We start from the raw sequence: 22352 nt of genomic DNA, 5'->3' as shown, positions 1-22352 counted from the left end.
CGCTTTTATAAACCGGCCTTCATGAGTTATATGCTTATTTTTTTCCTTGAAAACTCTGCAATTTTATGACAATGCCAACATATTGCCCTGTACAATCAGAGAGTTTTATCCAGACACATCTATCCACATCAGCACAGTGCCAATCACTGTGCCACCGTGCCACTCTGCATATGCAATTATTACTACACTGTTTCATGGTGGACTCCCATTGACCATATTACATTTAACACAAACCACTGATGAGTAGAGGCAATATCAGGCAAAATATCCCCACTGCTTGAAATGTGGCTTATAAATAGCTTCCTGTAAACATTTACAGCTGACTATAGTCTGTGCTGGGGGTGGATTGTGATTACTCTCATTTTGGGCCCAACAGGTAAATGCAGATTATTAAAGACAACAACAGCTTGAAACACAGGGCTCAATGTAAGATCCTGGTAATGGTTTTAAGGATTCTAAAAACAAAGTCTAAGGGAAAACAAACATCTACAGTCTGTTGAGCCAATTAAAACTCCTTGTATATTATCTAAAAGACATACTAACCATAGTGCACAATGATCTTGTTGCCCAATGTGAGCAGCTGAATCGCCCAGTGTGAGAACAGATACACAGCAGCGGCTCTTGGTAACACAGTAAAGCTGGGTACAGACTACAGAATTTTCCACCAACTTTTTATGCCGATCGATTTTACATGCGATCGATGGTCCGATCGCTCGGTCCATGGACTGCATACACACTAGCCTTGTTTTAGAAGATAAAGGGAATAGCGGACGTCCCTTTAGCGACTTTTTACAGCCATGTTGTCGTGAGCAATGATTGCAATTTGGTACACATCGGTCAGAAGTTTATACACACTACACAGCGGAAACGAGATTGGAACGAAAATATTTAACGGTACGACCAACCAAATGAGGCGACAATCGTCCACTTGGGTAGACTTTTGAACATTGTGTGACAACACACACTGACCTGACTTTTGAACGAGCGGTCGTATGTCGGCTGATAGAGCCGATTATTGGAAGAAAACCGTGTAGTGTGTACCTAGCTTAAGTAGTTTTCCGACCAATCTGTTATCTACAATGATTGTACCTACGACTGAAGGCCCATTCGGTCTGGCGAGTCATGCGTACACACTAGACATGATTTACCTTCAGATCTATGCACTTTATCTGGTCCTCTAGTCATTTAGAGAATGAAAGAAAAATATTAATTCATTCATTCATTCATTAACCGCCGAAATAAACTTTGAGTTTTCACAATGTCATTATGCATTTCGTTACCATCTGTGACTCTGAAACAAAATATTTAGTCTAAGAACAAAAGAATGAATTATTACACCTACAGCAATCTCTATATTTATTCACTGGGACATGTTCATTGCCGGCATTGGCTGAAAAGATCATGACTCTGTACACTCTATGGAGATTGTGATGTTGAGTGCAGACACACTGCAGGATCGGAAGGTGATTGGAACGAGATTATTAGTTTTACCGACCAACCAAATGAACCGACAATTGGTGCTTCGGAGCAACTATCGGTCATCGTGTAAGTTGTACACACTACTGTGATATTGGGCCAAATGGTCGGTCGATAATCTGCTGAAAAACCTGTAGTGTGTACCCAGCCTTACATAATAAGTTGATAAAAAGATATAGGTCCATGAATTTAAAAATTTTAATTGAGATGATTCAGAAGAAAGAAAAACAAAACATCTAGTATGACTTCAGCATAATTAGCCACACAGGGGGATAAATTCCTTCCTGACACTCGAAAGGGCAATCAGAAAAGTTATCTGTCTCAAAAGACTTGTTTAGATGAGAATGTAGTGAGAATTTACTCAGAAGTTGCTCGAGTGGTGTTAGAAAACGGAGCTCGATGGGAGGAAACGGTTCTAAATACTTTGCCTGCACATCTCTGCTGTTCAAATGATCAATGATCCCAGTATTCACAGCAAAGAGCTCAGGTCACATTTTGCTTGCAACCCTGTGGGCATGATTGATCTTCGAACGTAAGTCCATTTGCACAGCATATCTTGCGTGAAATAGCTCTGCGCATGCGCCAGAACATGACTTACGTCAGTGAAGGCTATTGCATGCAAATCGTATCGGATTGCAAATATCACGAGTGCTTACAACTTGGAGGTCGGAATGGAGGTGGAGAAGGGCGGACTACCGTAGGCAATGTACATGATGAATTTTTAATTTGATGAGAAGTATTTCAGTCAACAGATGTATGTAATACACCCCGGGAAAAATAAAACATATTTCATGCATCCAAATTATTACATCGGCTCTGAAAAATAAATGTTATTTGTCTCTGTAAACTAACTTGCCATTTTGTCTTGCAATTTGTTAACAGGATATATGTCCATCACCTCACTTCATTGTTGACGGAGCGACACGTGCTGACATCCGCCAAGGCGCTCTCGGTGAGTAAATAAACTGTACTCACTGTTAGATGCGCAAAGGTTACTCGGGCTTCCCATAAGTCCTATGGAAGACAGCCCCAAGGCTAAGTCACCCTCCCCAATAGTTATATATCTATCTATGATTGTGTATATAAAGTATTTGCTGTGTAGAATAATTTAATTTCCATTCATCAGTGGGCGCACATAAGATTCCTTTGTGGGAACTTAACTCTCCAGTCAAACACTGTCAACCATTTTGTTGGATACGTCAAGTGAGCTAGAAGCAAGTTTTATAAATCATAGGTGGAGTCTTTCTCGTGATGTAAAGACTGGTGGTCACTAGAGTGCTGATGGGTGGGGCACGTAAGTGCGCTGCTGATTTCAGCGACAACACTTACCCCGACATATTGAGTGCGAAGCTGTGGACCCCGACATGCTGTGAATTTCGATTGTCGAAAAAAATGACTTAGAATCACTGCAGCTGTGTTAGAAGCCGGCCAAGCAGAATCACGTGAGTTTTAACGCCGGAAGTTTTATTGTGCCTCTTAAGGGTTCAACAGAAGGAAACTGCGCCTGTAGAATGTAGTTAAGGAGACTTCTATAATATACAGGCGCAGTAGTCATGTTCGGGAACATGACTACCACCGCTGATACATTGGTAGTAAAGTGCCCCTGTTAGATAAGGATAGTGCAGGCAGCCATTTTGTAGAGTTGTGTTCCTAGTGAATTGATAGACTCATATTGATTCAGCCCACAAAATGGATGCTATATGGAGCTGACCGCTACACTGAAATCAACTGTCACTTGCTTGTAAATGCCAATGGATCTGCTTTTTAAAAGGTTCAGCACTGAGACTTGTGTGAACAAGCTTTATATATACTTGTCAGCAGTGCTTTTTTGTAAGAAAAAAGGTGCCGGAACTCACCTCTTTCTGCCCCCTCATTTTTGTGTAGCCCTTTCTTTCTGTCCCCTTGTTTTTCTGTAGCCCTCTCTTTCTGCCCCCTCATTTTTCTGTAGCCCTCTTTCTGCCCCCTCGTTTTTCTGTAGCCCTCTCTTTCTGCCCCCTCGTTTTTCTGTAGCCCTCTCTTTCTGCCCCCTCGTTTTTCTGTAGCCCTCTCTTTCTGCCCCCTCGTTTTTCTGTAGCTCACTCTTTCTGCGTCCCTCCCCCGCTTTCTGTAGTCCTCTCTTTCTGCCCCCTCGTTTTTCTGTAGTCCTCTCTTTCTGCCCCCTCGTTTTTCTGTAGACCTCTCTTTCTGCCCCCTCGTTTTTCTGTAGCCCTCTCTCTCTGCCCCCTCGTTTTTCTGTAGCCCTCTCTTTCTGCCCCCTCGTTTTTCTGTAGCCCTCTCTTTCTGCCCCCTCGTTTTTCTGTAGCCCTCTCTTTTTGCCCCCTCGTTTTTCTGTAGCCCTCTCTTTCTGCCCCCTCATTTTTCTGCAGCCCTCTCTTTCTGCCCCCTTGTTTTCTGTAGCCCTTTTTCTGCCCCCTTGTTTTTCTGTAGCCCTCTCTTTCTGCCCCTTAATTTTTCTGTAGCCCTCTCTTTTTGCCCCCTCGTTTTTCTGTAGCCCTCTCTTTCTGCCCCCTCGTTTTTCTGCAGCCCTCTCTTTCTGCCCCCTTGTTTTCTGTAGCCCTTTTTCTGCCCCCTTGTTTTTCTGTAGCCCTCTCTTTCTGCCCCTTAATTTTTTTGTAGCCCTCTCTTTCTGCGCCCCCTCCCCCACTTTCTGTAGTCTGTACTTACCTTCTATGCTTCTTTTCTCGCTTCTCTGCTTGATCGCGGCTCCTCTCACTGGCAGCGTCGTGACGTCATGACGCTGCCGGAACCAGAAGCAGGACACACACTAAGATGTTCTGCTGCACTGTAGCAGCACCACGGAGAAAAAAATAAAACGTTCATTAAACTTTGAAAACCCATGGAAAAAAGGTGCCGGAACGCCGTTCTGAGCGTTCTACCACAAAAAAAGCCCTGCGTGTCAATATGCATCATATGTAAAATATTCTTGGCGCTGAAAGATTTAGATGGGCGGAGGGATGACATTTGGGACTGGAGAGGGAGGTAAGTGATTAAATGCTATGGCTGCTGACCAACCACTGGCACTGATCAAGGCAATGATCTGACTGGCGGATGTCAGACCATTGCCTCGAGGGGCGCAGCATGCAGGTGGCACAGCTTTTGGAGAAGACAGTACTGTGTCTGCTCAGACCAATAAGAAGCTAATGGTCACTTTCCCCACCTATAATACGGCTCAGTTAGGCCTGTGATTGGGTGAATGAGCTGGAGCCCAATTCCCTCCTACCGCAATCACTCCCCCCCCCCCCTTCTTCTGATTGAGGTCTTTCTATCATACCTTCAGTCCCCTCTGGACATGGCCCCGCTCCCCGTGACATCGTACAAAAATAAGAGAAATTAATTAATTGATTAATTTTTTAACAAAAATCTTGCTAAATTGTAAATTACAATTTTTCCTGTGTTTTTATTACTAATTTTTAAAGTGACAACATTTGTTTTTTTTTATAACATATAGATAAATGTCTTTGTTGGTGTAAGGGGTGAGAGGGGGGCAGAATGGTCAGTCCAACCACTGTTTTTACTAGGGATGCCTTGTAGGGTCCAAAGGGTGGCATTGGCCTCCTGGCTCCTTACCGGCCGTCCTCTTTAGAAAGGTAACACGAAACGATTCACTGGACACTGTTACTTCTTTCCTCCATAGTGGAAATAAATCAACAAATAGAGACAATTTTATAGTGTCTCATTGGAACAAATGGCGTCACTGGTCGGAATGACAAGAGTGGGAGCACCTCTAGAAATGCCCGGCATGATCAGCGAGGGGCATCCAATCTTACCCACAGTCTAAAAGAAAAGTGACTGATCTGTACCTTAATTAATATGGCAGTGCTTAGACCATAGCTGCCAACGCCCCCATATTGCCCAGTAGACTCCTGAATTAGGGAGGAGACCGCCTGGACTTCTGAGAGAGCAAGCAAATCTCCCAGGAGTGTTTACCTGGTGCAAAGTGGGTGGTACAATGAGACAAAACACCTTATAAAGCTGGTCACACCCCAGTAAACACCTCATGACAAGTCTTCTCCACTCAACTCACCTTATTCTGCCTTTCCTCTGGATCTCCTGGAAAAAAAGTAGCAAAAACAGGCAAGTGTGGCTTAACCTTACTAACAAATACTAAAGAACAGAGATAGGAGAGAAATTCTGTAAAGGTAACTGCAAAAAAAAATAAAAGTCAATAGATCCTGCAATTTTTCTCATACAATACATGTCCCCTATAAGTTTCTATGCAGAACAGATTATACACATATATTTCACATAGCTACAATAAAACCCCTTTGATTAATAGTGTATTTCCCTGTCCGATGACCAGTTCAGCAGCATTTTCAAGTTAGTCACAAGCCAAATACTGTTAGGCGGAGAATCTCACCTTGTTTAATAAAGGTGTATATTTAGAATATAGTTCAAAAGATTAGCTTCCCATTAAAGTCTTACCTGAGATCAGTGATACAATAACCTGCATCTTGTAGCACAAATTACATTCATGCCCTGCAGTGTATCTGTCATAATTAGTAGCTTCTACATTCTCTCCTTGTACCCAGTAGCTGCAATCTTATAGAGGACATCACGGCCAATCCTCAGTGAATGTATTGTCAGTAACAAAATTAACGATGAGTAACAAATATGACAATACCTTCCCTATAGTCCTGATGCGCGTGACCCAAAAGGGACTGGATTGGGGGCATGACAAAATATTGTCACTTCAAAATGTTGTCCTGCCCCCCCCCAATCCAATCAGCCACTCTCCCAAAATGTTTCCACCTGCAATGTTGGGCAGTATATATTACAACATATTAATAGTACTAAACTATGCAAAGCATGTCATACACCAGAAACATTAATGCAAATATCCTCCGTGTTAGATCTTATTTATTAATATATGTTTTTGCAGTTTTTTTATTATCAACGGGCATAAGTGGCACAAATAGTACAAAGCAGATTATTACATAGTCCGATTTTCTTTATTTAGTTTTTGACACATTTTTCTATGAACATTGTTTTTTACATAAACAATGTGACTTTCTTGTAGAGCAGAATGCAATATTGCAGACTGAACGTAGGGTTAAGATTATGGCCTGACAATTCATCATCATCATTATCATCATCACCATTTATTTATATAGCGCCACTGATTCCGCAGCGCTGTACAGAGAACTCACGCACATCAGTCCCTGCCCCATTGGAGCTTACAGTCTAAATTCCCTAACATACGCACAGACACACAGACAGAGAGAAAGAGACCAGGGTCAATTTTGATAGCAGCCAATTAACCTACCAGTATGTTTTTTGGAGTGTGGGAGGAAACCAGAGCACTAGGAGGAAACCCACGCAAACACGGGGAGAACATACAAACTCCATAAGGCCATGGTCAGGAATTGAACTCACGACCCCAGCACTGTGAGGCAGAAGTGCAAACCACTAAGCCACCATGCTGCAATTGTGGCCGAATGTGTTATAAGTTGTGCATATCTATAAAATATGTACAACTCAAAATAATGCGTGAGTATACGATTACATCAAGATACGCTCTAAGACCTTTGGGAAGTTTTACAGCTGGATGCTCTTCGGGAAAGTTCCTGATGGATGTTCATCAGGAAGGTTCATGGAGAATGCTCTTTGGAAAGGTTCCTGGTGGATGTGCTTCAGTAAGGTTTCTGGAGGATGCTCTTAGCAAGGTTTCTGGTGGATGCTCTTCAGTAAGGTTTCTGGAGGATGCTCTTCAGTAAGGTTTCTGGAGGATGCTCTTCAGCAAGGTTTCTGGAGGATATTCTTCAGTAAGGTTTCTGGAGAATACTCTTCAGTAAGGTTTCTGGAGATACTCTTCAGTAAGATTTCTAGATGATGCTCTTAGCAAGGTTTCTGGAGGATACTCTTCAGGAAGGTTCCTGAAGGATGCTCTTCAGTAAGGTTTCTGGAGGTTACTCTTCACTAAGGTTTCTGGAGGATGCTCTTCTGCAAGTTTTCAGGAGTATACTCTTCAATAAGGTTTCTGGAGGATGCTCTTAGCAAGGTTTCCGGAGGATGTTCTTCAGTAAGGTTTCTGGAGGATGCTATTCAGTAAGATTTCTGGAGGATGCTCTTCAGTAAGGTTTCTGGAGGATGCTCTTAGCAAGGTTTCCGGAGGATGCTCTTCAGTAAGGTTTCTGGAGGATGCTCTTAGCAAGGTTTCCGGAGGATACTCTTCAGTAAGGTTTCTGGAGGATACTCTTCAGTAAGGTTTCTGGAGGATACTCTTAGCAAGGTTTCCGGAGGATGTTCTTCAGTAAGGTTTCTGGAGGATACTCTTCAGTAAGGTTTCTGGAGGATGCTCTTCAGTAAGGTTTCTGGAGGATGCTCTTCAGTAAGGTTTCTGGAGGATACTCTTCAGTAAGGTTTCTGGAGGATGCTCTTCAGCAAGGTTTCTGGAGGATACTCTTCAGTAAGGTTTCTGGAGGATACTCTTCAGTAAGGTTTCTGGAGGATACTCTTCAGTAAGATTTCTAGAGGATGCTCTTAGCAAGGTTTCTGGAGGATACTCTTCAGGAAAGTTCCTGGAGGATGCTCTTCAGTAAGGTTTCTGGAGGATACTCTTCAGTAAGGTTTCTGGAGGATGCTCTTCTGCAAGTTTTCAGGAGTATACTCTTCAGGAAGGTTTCTGGAGGATGCTCTTCAGGAAGGTTTCTGGAGGATGCTCTTCAGTAAGGTTTGTGGAGGATGCTATTCAGCAAGGTTTCTGGAGGATACTCTTCAGTAAGGTTTCTGGAGGATACTCTTCAGTAAGATTTCTAGAGGATGCTCTTAGCAAGGTTTCTGGAGGATACTCTTCAGGAAAGTTTCTGGAGGATGTTCTTCTGCAAGTTTTCAGTAGTATACTCTTCAGGAAGGTTTCTGGAGGATGCTCTTAAGGAAGGTTTCTTGGGGATGCTCTTCGGTAAGGTTCCTGGAGGATGCTCTTTGGTAAGGTTCCTGGAGGATGCTCTTCGGTAAGATTCCTGGAGGATACTCTTCAGTAAGGTTCCTGGAGAATTCTCTTTGGTAAGGTTCCTGGAGGATACTCTTCAGTAAGGTTTCTGGAGGATGCTTTTCAGTAAGGTTCCTGGAGGATACTCTTCAGTAAGGTTTCTGGAGGATACTCTTCAGTAAGGTTTCTGAAGGATGCTCTTCAGCAAGGTTTCTGGAGGATACTCTTCAGTAAGATTTCTGGAGGATACTCTTCAGTAAGATTTCTGGAGGATACTCTTCAGTAAGGTTTCTGGAGGATACTCTTCAGTAAAATTTCTAGAGGATGCTCTTAGCAAGGTTTCTGGAGGATACTCTTCAGGAAGGTTCCTGGAGGATGCTCTTCAGTAAGGTTTCTGGAGGATACTCTTCAGTAAGGTTTCTGGAGGATGCTCTTCTGCATGTTTTCAGGAGTATACTCTTCAGGAAGGTTTCTGGAGGATGCTCTTCAGGAAGATTTCTGGAGGATGTTCTTCAGTAAGGTTTGTGGAGGATGCTCTTCAGTAAGGTTCCTGGAGGATACTCTTCAGTAAGGTTCCTGGAGTATACTCTTCAGGAAGGTTTCTGGGGGATGCTCTTCAGCAAGGTTTCTGGAGTATACTCTTCAGTAAGATTTCTGGAGGATACTATTCAGTAAGATTTCTGGAGGATGGTCTTAGCAAGGTTTCTGGAGGATGCACTTCAGTAAGGTTTCTGGAGGATACTCTTCAGTAAGGTTTCTGGAGCATGCTCTTCTGCAAGTTTTCAGGAGTATACTCTTCAGGAAGGCTTCTGGAGAATGCTCTTCAGGAAGGTTTCTTGGGGATGCTCTTCGGTAAGGTTCCTGGAGGATGCTGTTTGGTAAGGTTCCTGGAGGATGCTCTTTGGTAAGATTCCTGGAGGATACTCTTCAGTAAGGTTCCTGGAGAATTCTATTTGGTAAGGTTTCTGGAGGATACTCTTCAGTAAGGTTTCTGGAGGATACTCTTCAGTAAGGTTTCTGGAGGATGCTCTTCAGTAAGGTTCCTGGAGGATACTCTTCAGTAAGGTTTCTTGAGGATGCTCTTCAGGACGGTTTTCAGTTGATGCTTGCTTGGGACATTCCTAATGAATGCCATTCAGGAAGGCTCTTGGTTGGTGCAAAATATATTATTCATCTAATTAGGAGTTTTTGGCACATGGTTATATTCTGTCACCTCCAACTCTATTTCTCTCTTTTTCCCTAACTCTCTAATTATACATATGTACATTACCTTTGCTTAAATCGTTATCTATATTTTTCTTGATGTTACTTGTACTTCCTTGAAAAAAATAAATAAATAGAACCTTAATCTCAAAAAACGAATCATGTACACTCTGGAAAAGCGAGACTTTTAAGTTCTGGATGTTACAAGCTTATGGGTTAATGTTTTCTGCTCCCATAAGAAAGTACATTGATTTGCACCTCTAATTGTCTGTACCCAACAGCCTGGAATTCCACTCTTTCTAAACACATATTATTTTACATGGGAAATTCACCACATTCTCTCACTGCTGCTCTGGGGTCTAGTCTTGGTCATATAATGGTTCTTCGCTTACATACAATAGTCATTCCTGCAATACCTTATGTAGTGTGTGCCGGTCATGGTAACAATATCTGAATACTAACTTTAGAATCAAAGTATCTGACACAGAATGTTCCCTTTAGTACAAGCACTCTGTATCTGTATTGGTGGAATACTACAGTATCCTCTTACTAAGTAGCGGTAATCACTCACCCAGCTTGCCGCTGATTGCTATTGATTACACCAATAGTTATTAATCAGCGGTGGCCAACTGTTCAGGTAGTCAGCAGTGATGAACAGTCAGCTTATCCTTATCTGACAACAGCAATAATAGAATATAAGCCCCAATGAGAGGTTTTAAATTCCATACAAAGCCCATTTTACTAACCTGCAATATATACTGTACAACTGTATTAAAAAAAATAAAAAAATATATAAAAGGGTTCCATTCTGTTCTTCAATTTCAGGATCGTCATTATAAAGTCAGTCTAAAATAGCCACATGTGATTGGTGCAGCACATTGTTTTGTAATTATCACTATGCAAATCTTACTTCTATGGAAGCTATTGTCTGCTGACTAAGGCTGGGTACACACTACAGGGTTTCCAGCTGATTATTGGGCCAATCACACGATAAACGACCGCTCGGCCCGATATCGCATTAGTGTTAGTTTCATTTGATATTTAAGCCAGATTAAAAATCTCTTTCAATGATGGAACGATGTCGTTCCAATTCTGCAGTGTGTAAGCACTCAGGACCGGCAGTGTCCATAGATCTCTATGGAGTGTGCAGAGTCACCATCTTTTCAGCCGATGGTTATGACAGATGAAGAGCACAGATCTGAAGGTAATCATGTAAAACGTGTATAGTGTGTACACAGGAATCAGCTGCTGATCGGGACTTTCAGTTGTTGGTAAAATCATTAGCGATATCTCACCGGGAGAAATTTTCTGTAATTTGTAACTAGCCTAACCCTGTCTTACTGATACACTGTGCATCTAAAAGCACAATACCCCAGTCTATCCTGTATTTCCTGTATATAAAATAAACACCTCTTTACACAAAAATAGACATGTCATATAGTGTACTTCATGTGTAAAGGGAGTTTTTGGATTGTGGGAGAAAACCCATGCAAATACAGGGAGAACATGAAAACTCCACACAGATAAGGCCATGGTCGGGAATGGAACTCATGACCCCAGTGCTGTGAGGCAGAAGTGCTAACCACTAAGCCACCGTGTTGTTAATACAGTTTTATTTTTTTTATCATCAATAGTTTTTATTCAAGGTTAAAGGGTATGGGGATGGAGGTCCTGAAAAAAGAAGGGGGAAAAGTGCAGAGTACATAGTGGGGGGACAAAACAATGAATATCAGAGTACAATAAACACTTTCTAAATTACAGAGCATTGTGGTTATATTAGAGAATATGGGATAGCTTACTTGTGGAGACTCAGTTAAGCATGAGGGTGATAGAGGTGAGCCAGAGGTGGAGAAGTCGGATGGTTCCTGGGAGTGTCTGAGCCTGGATCCTTCACCGTCAGTTGTAAATGTTAATACAGTTTTATAGACATAGAAGAGAGGAAACTAGAAAGTGACAATTGTTTTTTTTGTTCTGTTTTTGTCTTTCTTTTGTACATTGCTTGGCATATACTGATTGCATGCAGCACAAATCGTGGTTCCTCCCCACTTGCCTGGGAGAGAGCATTTAATAAAGCACACTCTCTTTGTGCTACGTTCTGTCCTCGGCTCGCTTCCTCCATATCTCACAACAGCAGAGCCGGATTGGGAGAAAGTGAGTTAAATTGTTTTGCTTTTTAAAATGGAGAAAAAATTAGAATGATCATTTGAAATGTTTGCGGCTTTGTCTCAGATCTACAAACTCACCTTTTCTACTTTTGATAGATATGACTGTAAATGCAATGAATAAAATGTTTGTACTGTGTAGTAAGAATTTTAATTCCTACAACCATTTTTCTAGGGGATTGCTGGCTCCTGGCTGCTATTGCGTGTCTTACATTGGACCAGGATATCTTGGCTCGAGTTGTTCCTGAGAACCAAAGTTTCGAGAAGGACTATGCAGGAATATTTCACTTCCAGGTAACCAGATAGATTTGTGCCCCCCCCCCCCCATTTATAATACTGCATATAGTATGAATATACATCAATATGATTTAACTTGCTCTACAATGAGGATCCTAAACATATTCCCCATCTCCCTTTCATTTTATCACTTGTTTCCAATCTGGACACAAAAGGCACATGGTAATCAGAACAATTGCTTTGATCAATCAACCCCTTGTTATCATCATCATCATCACCATTTATTTATATAGCGCCACTAATTCCGCAGCGCTGTACAGAGAACTCACTTACATCAGTCCCTGCCCCGTTGGAGCTTACAGTCTAAATTCCCTACACACACACATACACAGACACAGACTAGGGTCAATTTGTTAGCAGTCAATTAACCTACCAGTATATTTTTGGATTGTGGGAGGAAACTGGAGCACCCGGAGGAAACCCACGCAAACATGGGGAGAACATACAAACTCCACACAGATAAGACCATGGTCGGGAATTGTACTCATGACCCCAGTGCTGTAAGGCAGAAGTGCTAACCACTGAGCCACCGTGCTTGTTATGAACTAATTATAGCTTCAATTAGGCTGGGCATACACTTATGTAATTATCATGCAGATCAGATGATAAGCGACCATTTGGTCAGATATTGCAAATGGTTCTGGATTGTATGGCGGTCATTTTAAAAAGCCGCAATGTTGGAAGTCTCTTCTCCTCAGTCACCAGAATGAATAGAATAACATCTCTGCAAAAACTGTACTAGTTCTCCAAACACCTAAATTTAATATTGGGTTTAATGAATAATGAGGCTATTTGGGATATAAATCAAGAAGAGTGAATTTCCAGGCCCAGGATTCAGCAAGAGAAAATTTATCAGGAGTTCTTACTGGATCGGAAAGAAGAACAGTTGGATAATTGTGAGTTAGTTGGAGTAGGATTTACCCCATGTTTGCCAACTATCTTGATTTTCCCAGGATTGTCACAATTTTCATAACCAGAAGGCACATGGCCTACCAGGTAGGGAGGATATTATAAAACATGGGTGTCTTTTGGAAGGATCTAGGTATCGTTTGGGAGTATCTGGAGGCTTAACCTTTCTTATCCCAATTTTCCAATCAGAAATAATGACAGGTATGGCCTTTCCAGATCATGTGTAGAGACGAGGTTTACATTACAGAGGGGTCGAGTGAGTAGTATTTCAGGCATAGTAAGAAGCAGACGGGTGTATTCTCCAGTACGCTAATGTTCATTGTAGTGCGACAGATCTTGTTCACCAAATATGGCTGTTTTTGACCAACCTGTTGAGATGTTGGATGATGTATGCTCCAAAAATTGGAGCTCTCAATTATCGAAATCTGGTTGCGTAACAAAATTATCATGTTGGAGGATGACCACTGTTGGTCCATGTAAAGTCGTCTGATGAACTCAAAGCCATAGGAGGTCATTGTTTATATGGCTAAATCTGTAATCTGGTCACAATCAGGCTGAACAGATGGACTGCATAAGGTGTGGTCAACGTAACGTGAAATAAAATCCATTCTCTCTTTAGTTCTGGCAGTATGGTGAGTGGGTGGACGTTGTCGTGGATGATCGTCTACCTACAAAAGATGGACACCTGGTGTTTGTGCACTCGGCGGAAGGTGACGAGTTCTGGAGCGCTCTGCTGGAGAAGGCCTACGCTAAGTAAGTTCCATCAACATTCTACCACCTCTGTCCTTAGAAAGGACACTGTTCCATGGAATACCACAAAGTTATACCTTAGATTGTACGCTCCTTTGAGCAGGGTCATCTCTCCTCCTGTCTTCACCACTTTTAACTCTGCTCTCCAGCTACCTAGCCCTCTTCCTTGAGGACCCTCTTCCCCCCGTCCCCTCTCGCTCCCTCCTCTCCCCTCTGGGAGTTTCGCTGTCATCCGTGCCCTCCCTCTTGGGCTCCGTCGTATGCGGACCCTCTCCTCTCCCCTCCCCCTACCCTAGCTGTTCTTTGAGCTCACTGAGTTACTGTGCCTATTGTTCACTGTACTGTGCTGTCTCACCTCGTATTGTAATTTTGTTTGTCCCTGTACGGCGCTACGGACACCTAGTGGCGCTCTATAAATAAAAATGAATAATGATAATAATAATAATAATAATAATAATATACCGCTGTTCTGAAATATTTTATATGGTTATTCTCAAGTGTACAGCCATTACCATACAAAGTACCATTAAAGGGCTGTCAACACATTTGTAAAATGTGTATTGACTCTTGTGGGCCCCATTGCTTCTACTGCTGCCAATGAGAAGCTTAACCCTTTAGCCAAATATTAATGATGATAAATGCCCTAAGCATTACCACAGTGCAGTGATATAGAGTATTTGCATTGATAGGCTGAATGGATCCTATGAAGCTCTAACAGGTGGAAGCTCTATCGAAGGATTTGAAGACTTCACTGGAGGCATCTCCGAGATGTATGAGTTGAAGAAGGCGCCGGCTGATCTCTACCAGATAATACAGAAAGCACTGAAAGCAGAATCACTACTCGGATGCTCTATCGATGTAAGATCTCATCAGCATTTTATCTATCACATGATTTGTTACGACTGCTGCAGATTTTATGGAAAATGCAACTTATACCCATTGTTTTAATTGCAACTTACATATCTTCTTCCACTTAGATTACAAACGCTTATGAAACCGAAGCCATCACGAGCCGGAAGCTGGTGAAAGGACACGCATATTCAGTCACTGGAGCAGAAGAGGTACATGACAGCCAACAAAATCATCATTTAAATCTTCCTTACGTCAAGTGTATGAAGTTCACAGCGCATTTTTCCAAGAGAGAGAGCAATTTTTTCTTTAGCAATTTCATACATTATTTGATTCTTTTTGGTTTCTTTATAAAAGTATGTCTTTATTTTTTTTCTCCTTTACCAAAAAATCATAAAGATAATTGAACTGCGCTAGCTGTCAATTATCCCAATGTCAACACGCATTTTGTGCTTACAATGGTATCAGTGGAAGAGGGAGCAGAAGACTTATGTTCGAATGTCCTCCCTTCTGACCGTCGCTCTGTTTAATGTGTTGGTGCAGTGGTGGACTTCAAGGCTGTTTAACGAAACTATGGGGCTTTGTCTATAAAGGAGGAATAATGGAAATATTGCCTTGATTGTCTTTAGGATTATACTTCTTCTAGAAGAAAAAAAAGTATAGGTGGCCAGAAAGAGCCCCTGAGCTTCATAGGGCCATGTAGCCCCTTGGAGAGGGGGGGGGGGGGTGCTGTTTTTACCCCTTGTGAAGGCACCTACCTTGCAATCAGCAGCCTGGAACTGGTTCTCAGTATAGCAGGGGGATGCCACGCTTGTGGTCTCCCTGTTATAGGGGGATAAACCCAGGCTGTCTAGTACTGGGGATGGCTGAGAATTTGGAGGGAGCCATCTGCCCATGTTGTTTTTCATTTTAATTAAGCGGTGCACTGTACACAAGGGCTGTTTTATTACAAGTTGTGAGTGTGCTGCGTGTGCGCTTCTTCACCAAACAGGACCCATTTAAATTTCTAAGTGCTCTCCGATGTCCTATCGCTCTCTTGACATATGTAAGTCATATAGGTGACTAAGCCAAGCTCTATTTTAGAAGAAAAACTTAGGCTGCTGCCCTGTGCAAAGAGGATTCGTGCATTTCAGACCCCATGGGGCCCTAGATAAGATACTGGTTTGGGCCCAATTGTCGTCCCATAATTTTTTAAAACAATGTACCCACATAAAAACACTGGACAGTATGTAGAAGCCTTGGTTGGCCATTAGATGATCCAGCGATGGTGCACCTTGTTGTGCAGGTGGAAGGGGTGGGCTAGTGCCAAACGAAAGTGTTTTGTGGAATAAATCTGGTGCACTTCATCAATAACCTCCACTGTCTCCCACAGAAAACTTTGTGGGAGACTCCCACAGATCAGAAGGTCACCAATTTAATGGCTTCTACACTTTTTCTTCTGTTTTCTTGGAGTGGTCCACACTACACACGCACTCGTGGGTGCTGTTTACAAACCAATTTTCAATTCTGAGGAGCTCTCTTTTTTCCTTTTTATCTATAGGTGCCCTACAAAGGTCAAAAAGAGCAGTTAATCCGAGTGAGGAATCCCTGGGGAGAGGTGGAATGGACGGGACCCTGGAGCGATGAGTGATTATTTACATTTTCTTGCAACTCTTCCTAGGAACATAGAATCGTAGTATATTTATAGTTTTATGGAACAGCTAGTGTTCTTAAACGTCAAACTAAAGAAGCACAGTCATTTAACTCCTCCGTACCTAGTTTATGTTTTCATGGTTAAATATTTTTTTTAAGTCAGTTACAGCTGTCACTATTATTACACTATCACATTTAAATTAGAGATGCTCAGGCTCAGTTCCTCGAGAACCGAACACACCCAAACTTAAGGGATCCAAGTACTGAGCCGCCTCGGTACTTTTGCGCTTTTTTGGAATTGAAAACGAGGCAAAATGTCATTGTTACGTCGTCAGATCTCGGATCTCGCGAGTTTTGAAATCTATAAATACCGTCCTCCACGACGATCTAGCGCCATTTCAAAGAAAGACACAGAAGGGGTAACACACTGTGTAGAGCAGTTTGTCAGACAAGTAGATAGAATTGAAAGAGGAGGGGGTAGCAGTGTTCAAGAAAGTCTACAGTGACATTCAGGAGAGCTCCACTGCTAATTCTCATTGCAGAAAAATTCAAATACTAGTGCTGGCAGGCTTTTCTTCTGACTTTACAGTCTAATTGTACAGGTTACACAGAAAGAGAAGAGCTCCATTGCTCCATTGCTAATTGTCATTGCTAAAATACAAATATTAGGCCCTGCAGGCTTTTCTTTTGACTTTTCTTTTCTGCCACTGCTGTGTGCCAATGTGTCCTAGATGTACTAGGAATTGCTGTGTGTTTGAGTCATTGCTCTGTCACTTACCATGGTCGCTGCAGTATTTGTCCGAAAGTGTATGAAAATAATATTGTGATCTGTGAGGTGGTCAAAATTGACTGCAAATGACTGGAAATTAGTGTTATTGAGGTTAATAATAATGTAGGATCAAAAAAAGAGCAAAATTATGTGATTTTAGCATATTTTAGCAATTTTTCTAAAAAATACAGAACCAAAACCAAAACCCATGAGGGCGGTTTTGCCGAAACCAAAATCAAAACACGAAGCTAATCCAGATCCAAAACCAAATACAAAACCACTTCACGGGGGTCAGTGAGCATCTCTAATTTAAATTCGATGTTATGAGCAAGATTCACTCAGCAGCTTCTTATGAGTTTTATTGTGATCACAGCAACCAATCTAACAGCAAGTAGTCCACATGTGCAGCCCTTTGAAAGATGTAATAATTTGTACATCACTATGTGTCAGTATCTACAAAAAAAACACACAAGGGGCCTAGTTCATTAAGGAAAGTAAAGCAAAAAAAAAATGAGTTACTTTAAACCTTAGCAAAACCATGTTGCAATGCAAGGGGTGCAAATGAGTTTATTACTTTGCACATAAGATAAATACTGGCTGTTTTTTCATGTAGCACACAAATACTTGATAGCTTTATGTTTACACTGAATTTTAAAGTTGATCTAGGACATGTCCTACCTCAACTATAAATCTGTCCCCACATTTTAAATTTACCTCCCCCTCCAATGCAACATGGTTTTGCCAAGGTTCAAAGTTACTCATTTTTTTTTTTGCTTTCCTTTCCTTAATGAATCAGGCCCTAGGTGTTTAGCAGTAAATGGGAATATAAAACACAGAAAGTATATGAACATTGTACATATATTTTGCAATTCGCTTCATACATAATTTTTTTCTAGGGCCCCGGAATGGAATTCCGTTGATCCTAAAGTAAAGGCTGCTCTGGATAAACAGGCGGATGATGGTGAATTCTGGTGAGAACACTGACATACATAAATTTAGTACAGTTTGACAGTGCGATAAAACAATGCATTGGACTTATTTAATTAATTCTATGAAGGGTATATATAAAAGTTTTTCCTGATGAAATCACTGACAATGATGGTGAAAGGTCAGTAGAGTTCCATACTTATACAGCATTATTATTACTTATTTTCTGCTCATCCTACCAAAAAAGGGGACGAGGCTTAAAAGAAATGGGGTCGGCGATCAGGATGATGGTGCAATATTTTAGCCCTGCAAGCAGTTTAGTGGCGCAGGTGCTATGACCAGAGCTGCTTATTACCTGTCCTGTATGCATATTATATTTGTGTAACTCTGTGATGATGTCATGCTTTGCAGGATGGTATATATCATTGTGTAACTCTGTAATGATGTCACGTTTTGCAGGATGGTATATATCATTGTGTAACTCTGTAATGATGTCACGTTTTGCAGGATGGTATATATCATTGTGTAACTCTGTAATGATGTCACGTTTTGCAGGATGGTATATATCATTGTGTAACTCTGTAATGATGTCACGTTTTGCAGGATGGTATATATCATTGTGTAACTCTGTAATGATGTCACGTTTTGCAGGATGGTATATATCATTGTGTAACTCTGTAATGATGTCACGTTTTGCAGGATGGTATATATCATTGTGTAACTCTGTAATGATGTCACGTTTTGCAGGATGGTATATATCATTGTGTAACTCTGTAATGATGTCACGTTTTGCAGGATGGTATATATCATTGTGTAACTCTGTAATGATGTCACGTTTTGCAGGATGGTATATATCATTGTGTAACTCTGTGATGATGTCACGTTTTGCAGGATGGTATATATCATTGTGTAACTCTGTAATAATGTCACGTTTTGCAGGATGGTATATATCATTGTGTAACTCTGTAATAATGTCACGTTTTGCAGGATGGCCTTTACAGACTTTGTAAAAGAATATTCCCGGCTAGATATCTGTAACCTAACTCCTGACACCTTGACCGGTAATGAACAGCATAAGTGGAATATAACTCTGTTTAGTAACAGCTGGATGCGTGGGTCTACTGCAGGCGGATGCCTGAATTACCCAGGTAATAAGATATATAGTATGGGTGCTATGATGTGGTGCAGTAGGCAGTGTTAGATTACCATTGTAATTTTAGTTATGAGTTGCCTCTGTCTTATTGATTGGAGTTATATAAAACAAAGAGTAGAAGCACTGAAGGTGAATATGTGTAATCATAGATAAGTGGGGCTTGTGATAATGTAGCTGGGCAATATGGCTTAGGTACCAATGGGTGCAGCTAATGATAGTGTGGGTGGGCTACATGTCTGAGGAACCAATGGATGGTACACATGATAATGTGGGTGGGACACATGGCTGAAGAACCAATGGATGGGGCTCGTGAAAATCTGGGTGGGTTACTTGGTTGAGGAGCCAATTAGTGGAGGTAATGTTAATGTAAGTGAGCTATATGGCTGAGGAACCAATGGAAAGAGCATATGATAATGTGGGTGGGCTACATGACTGAGGAACCAACGGATGGTACATATCATAATGTTGGTGGGATATATGGCTGAGGAACCAATGGATGATGGATGGAGCTAGTGAAAATGTGGGTGGGTTACTTGGTTGAGGAGCCAATTAGTGGAGGTAATGTTAATGTAAGCGAGCTATATGGCTGAGGAACCAATGGAAGGAGCACATGATAATGTGGGTGAGCTACGTGACTGAGGAACCAATGAAAGGAGCACATGATAATGTGGGTGGGCTACATGACTGAGGAACCAACGGATGGTACATATGATAATGTTGGTGGGATATATGGCTGAGGAACCAATGGATGATGGATGGAGCTAGTGAAAATGTGGGTGGGTTACTTGGTTGAGGAGCCAATTAGTGGAGGTAATGTTAATGTAAGCGAGCTATATGGCTGAGGAACCAATGGAAGGAGCACATGATAATGTGGGTGAGCTACGTGACTGAGGAACCAATGGAAGGAGCACATGATAATGTGGGTGGGCTACATGACTGAGGAACCAACGGATGGTACATATGATAATGTTGGTGGGATATATGGCTGAGGAACCAATGGAAGGAGCACATGATAATGTGGGTGAGCTACGTGACTGAGGAACCAATGGAAAGAGCACATGATAATGTGGGTGGGCTACAAGACTGAGGAACCAATGGGTGGAGCATGACTGAGGAACCAATGGGTGGAGCATGACTGAGGAACCAATGGTTGGAGCATATGATAGTCTGAAGCTATACAGAACCTACAAGAGGGCCTTTTTTTAGCATATTTATTTTACTTGAGGAACATCATAAAACTCAGCACGACATTCTAGACTTAAGAACTAACCCTTTATCAGGTGCCTATATGAGTGTATAGTTTACTTATTTTTTTATATACTCCAAAATGGTTAATGCAAAACTAGTGTTCATGTTCAATAAGGAGTCAAGAATAAAAAAAATCTTTCACACAAACCGTATTTCATGGCAGAACCGGATGTTGTACACAGGTGCAAAGTTCCGATGAGACAATGTTCATGTTCCATTTTTGCTTCTCCATTCCTCAGAAAGGCACTCCATACTGTATTTCTCATTTCCACTGAATTTTTAGTCTATAAATAGGTGCAGGACCATAATGGTGTCAATTCATTCTGCTCCGTGGAGTGGCTGAGGAATAAAAAGGAAGAAGTCTGAACGGAGCAAAAATTATAGGGGACTTTTGGGTGGGACAAAAATAATAAAGGAAATCCCGAGCGGAGCAATTGAGCTAAATTCTGCTGGAAAAGCGTGCAAAATTCTGGAGACAAATGTGTAATTAGGCAAATATTCCTCATAACAGTTTTGAAAATCTCGCTCACCTCTGGTCAAGAGTTTTTATGGTCTTGTTTAGGGAATTCATTTCGAGTGAAAATAGTTGGGATTGTCCTTCAAATAATGAATAGCGTGACAGTGATGTCTCATAATCAAAAAAAAGTTAACAACCACTAATTTATACCCATTATTCACAATATATTTTCCAAACAGCAACATTTTGGACTAACCCCCAGTTCCGAATTAAGTTGGAAGAACCGGATCACGACCATGACGGGTCTTCAGATGAACCCTGCTGTACGGTCATTGTGGGGCTCATGCAGAAGAATCGGAGACGGCAGAAGAAATTAGGAGAGGAATTGTTGACAATTGGCTACACATTGTACAGGGTTAGTGTCATCATCACTCTAAACCATCCCAAATATTGTACAATAATAAACTTTATTTGGGGAGTTACAGTTTGAGTAAATTGTAATTGACATGATACTGTATACCAAGACAATTGCATCCCTCGTAAGATCTCACTGGGAACCTTTAATGAAACCAAGCCTCCACAATAGAGGACCCAATGTTGCATAGCCCTCTCCATAACTACGTGAAGTTGGCACAAAATGTTCTGCATGTTGTGTCCTTCTTTGTAGAGGCCTGATTACAACATGGATCAACACCCAGAGGTACAGGTCCAAGGAACAGATGTCTTATTATTCTTGTTAGGGGAATGAGCATTTTATTTTTCTAAACTTTGTTTGTCCTTTAATATTATACAAGGGGAATTTAGAAGACGCGGGTGGAAATTGACCATATATACTGACCTACCTGTCAGACTTTTTTTGTATTGAGATAAGACTTAGAAATCGAAAGAGTCAAATCTAGGATTGCTTGCAGTGAGTATATTAAGAAACAGAATATTGTAAATTGGACGTATTCTCTGTCATTAGAATATTTCGGACTACTACGTCTACATCACGAGACTCCTGACCAATAAATGCGAACACAAAATAACGCTTTTGCATGTGTCTGAAGTCTTTAATGAATGATGTCTTAAAAGTTGAACATTTCTGTTTTGCAGGTTCCGAAAGAGGTATGTTGTGTATGAAGCTGCCTTGAAGAAAGAGTTACTGTAAACCAATTTTTCCCTTGCAACTTCCGCAAAATAAAAAAGGTTTAAAGAATGACTAAAGCACAAAATAAAAAAAATTAAAAATAAAAATATATCTATGGAGCATGTAGGTAAGATAGATTGTTGAGTGTTACCATGGCATTCCACTGCACATCTATTAAAAAGTAACATTCAAAAGACAATTCCACACAAAATTAAAAATGGAATTTTGGGTGGAATTAGGTGAGATATAGCAAACAAGAAAATATCACTCAAGTGCACTATCCCAAACCTCCAATCCAGTGGGTCACACAATGCTTCTAATGATCTCAAACAGATGTCTCCTAATTGTCACATACAGGAGATCTTTTATAATGGTCGCATACAGGAGACCCTCTCTCCTAATGGTCGCATACAGGAGACCTTCTCTCCTAATGTCGCATACAGGAGATCCTCTCTCCTAATGG

General features: G+C 41.3%; 1 protein-coding gene across 1 annotated transcript in view; it reads left to right on the top strand.

The window, feature by feature from the left end:
- LOC142144947 (calpain-8-like) overlaps nt 1-22352 on the top strand; it is a 43020-nt gene that overhangs the window by 9829 nt on the left and 10839 nt on the right. Inside the window, exons 2-11 of the mRNA XM_075204315.1 lie at nt 2359-2428; nt 11945-12063; nt 13595-13728; nt 14415-14583; nt 14703-14786; nt 16115-16200; nt 17872-17946; nt 18890-19050; nt 21000-21175; nt 21856-21867. Of these exons, the coding sequence (XP_075060416.1) occupies nt 2359-2428; nt 11945-12063; nt 13595-13728; nt 14415-14583; nt 14703-14786; nt 16115-16200; nt 17872-17946; nt 18890-19050; nt 21000-21175; nt 21856-21867 (1086 nt within the window). The remainder of the gene's footprint in view (nt 1-2358; nt 2429-11944; nt 12064-13594; nt 13729-14414; nt 14584-14702; nt 14787-16114; nt 16201-17871; nt 17947-18889; nt 19051-20999; nt 21176-21855; nt 21868-22352) is intronic.

This window comes from Mixophyes fleayi, chromosome 3 (assembly GCF_038048845.1).
Source record: "Mixophyes fleayi isolate aMixFle1 chromosome 3, aMixFle1.hap1, whole genome shotgun sequence".
Taxonomy (NCBI): domain Eukaryota; kingdom Metazoa; phylum Chordata; class Amphibia; order Anura; family Limnodynastidae; genus Mixophyes; species Mixophyes fleayi.
Note: the sequence above shows the minus strand (reverse complement) of the source record. Positions and strands in the feature narration are given on the sequence as shown.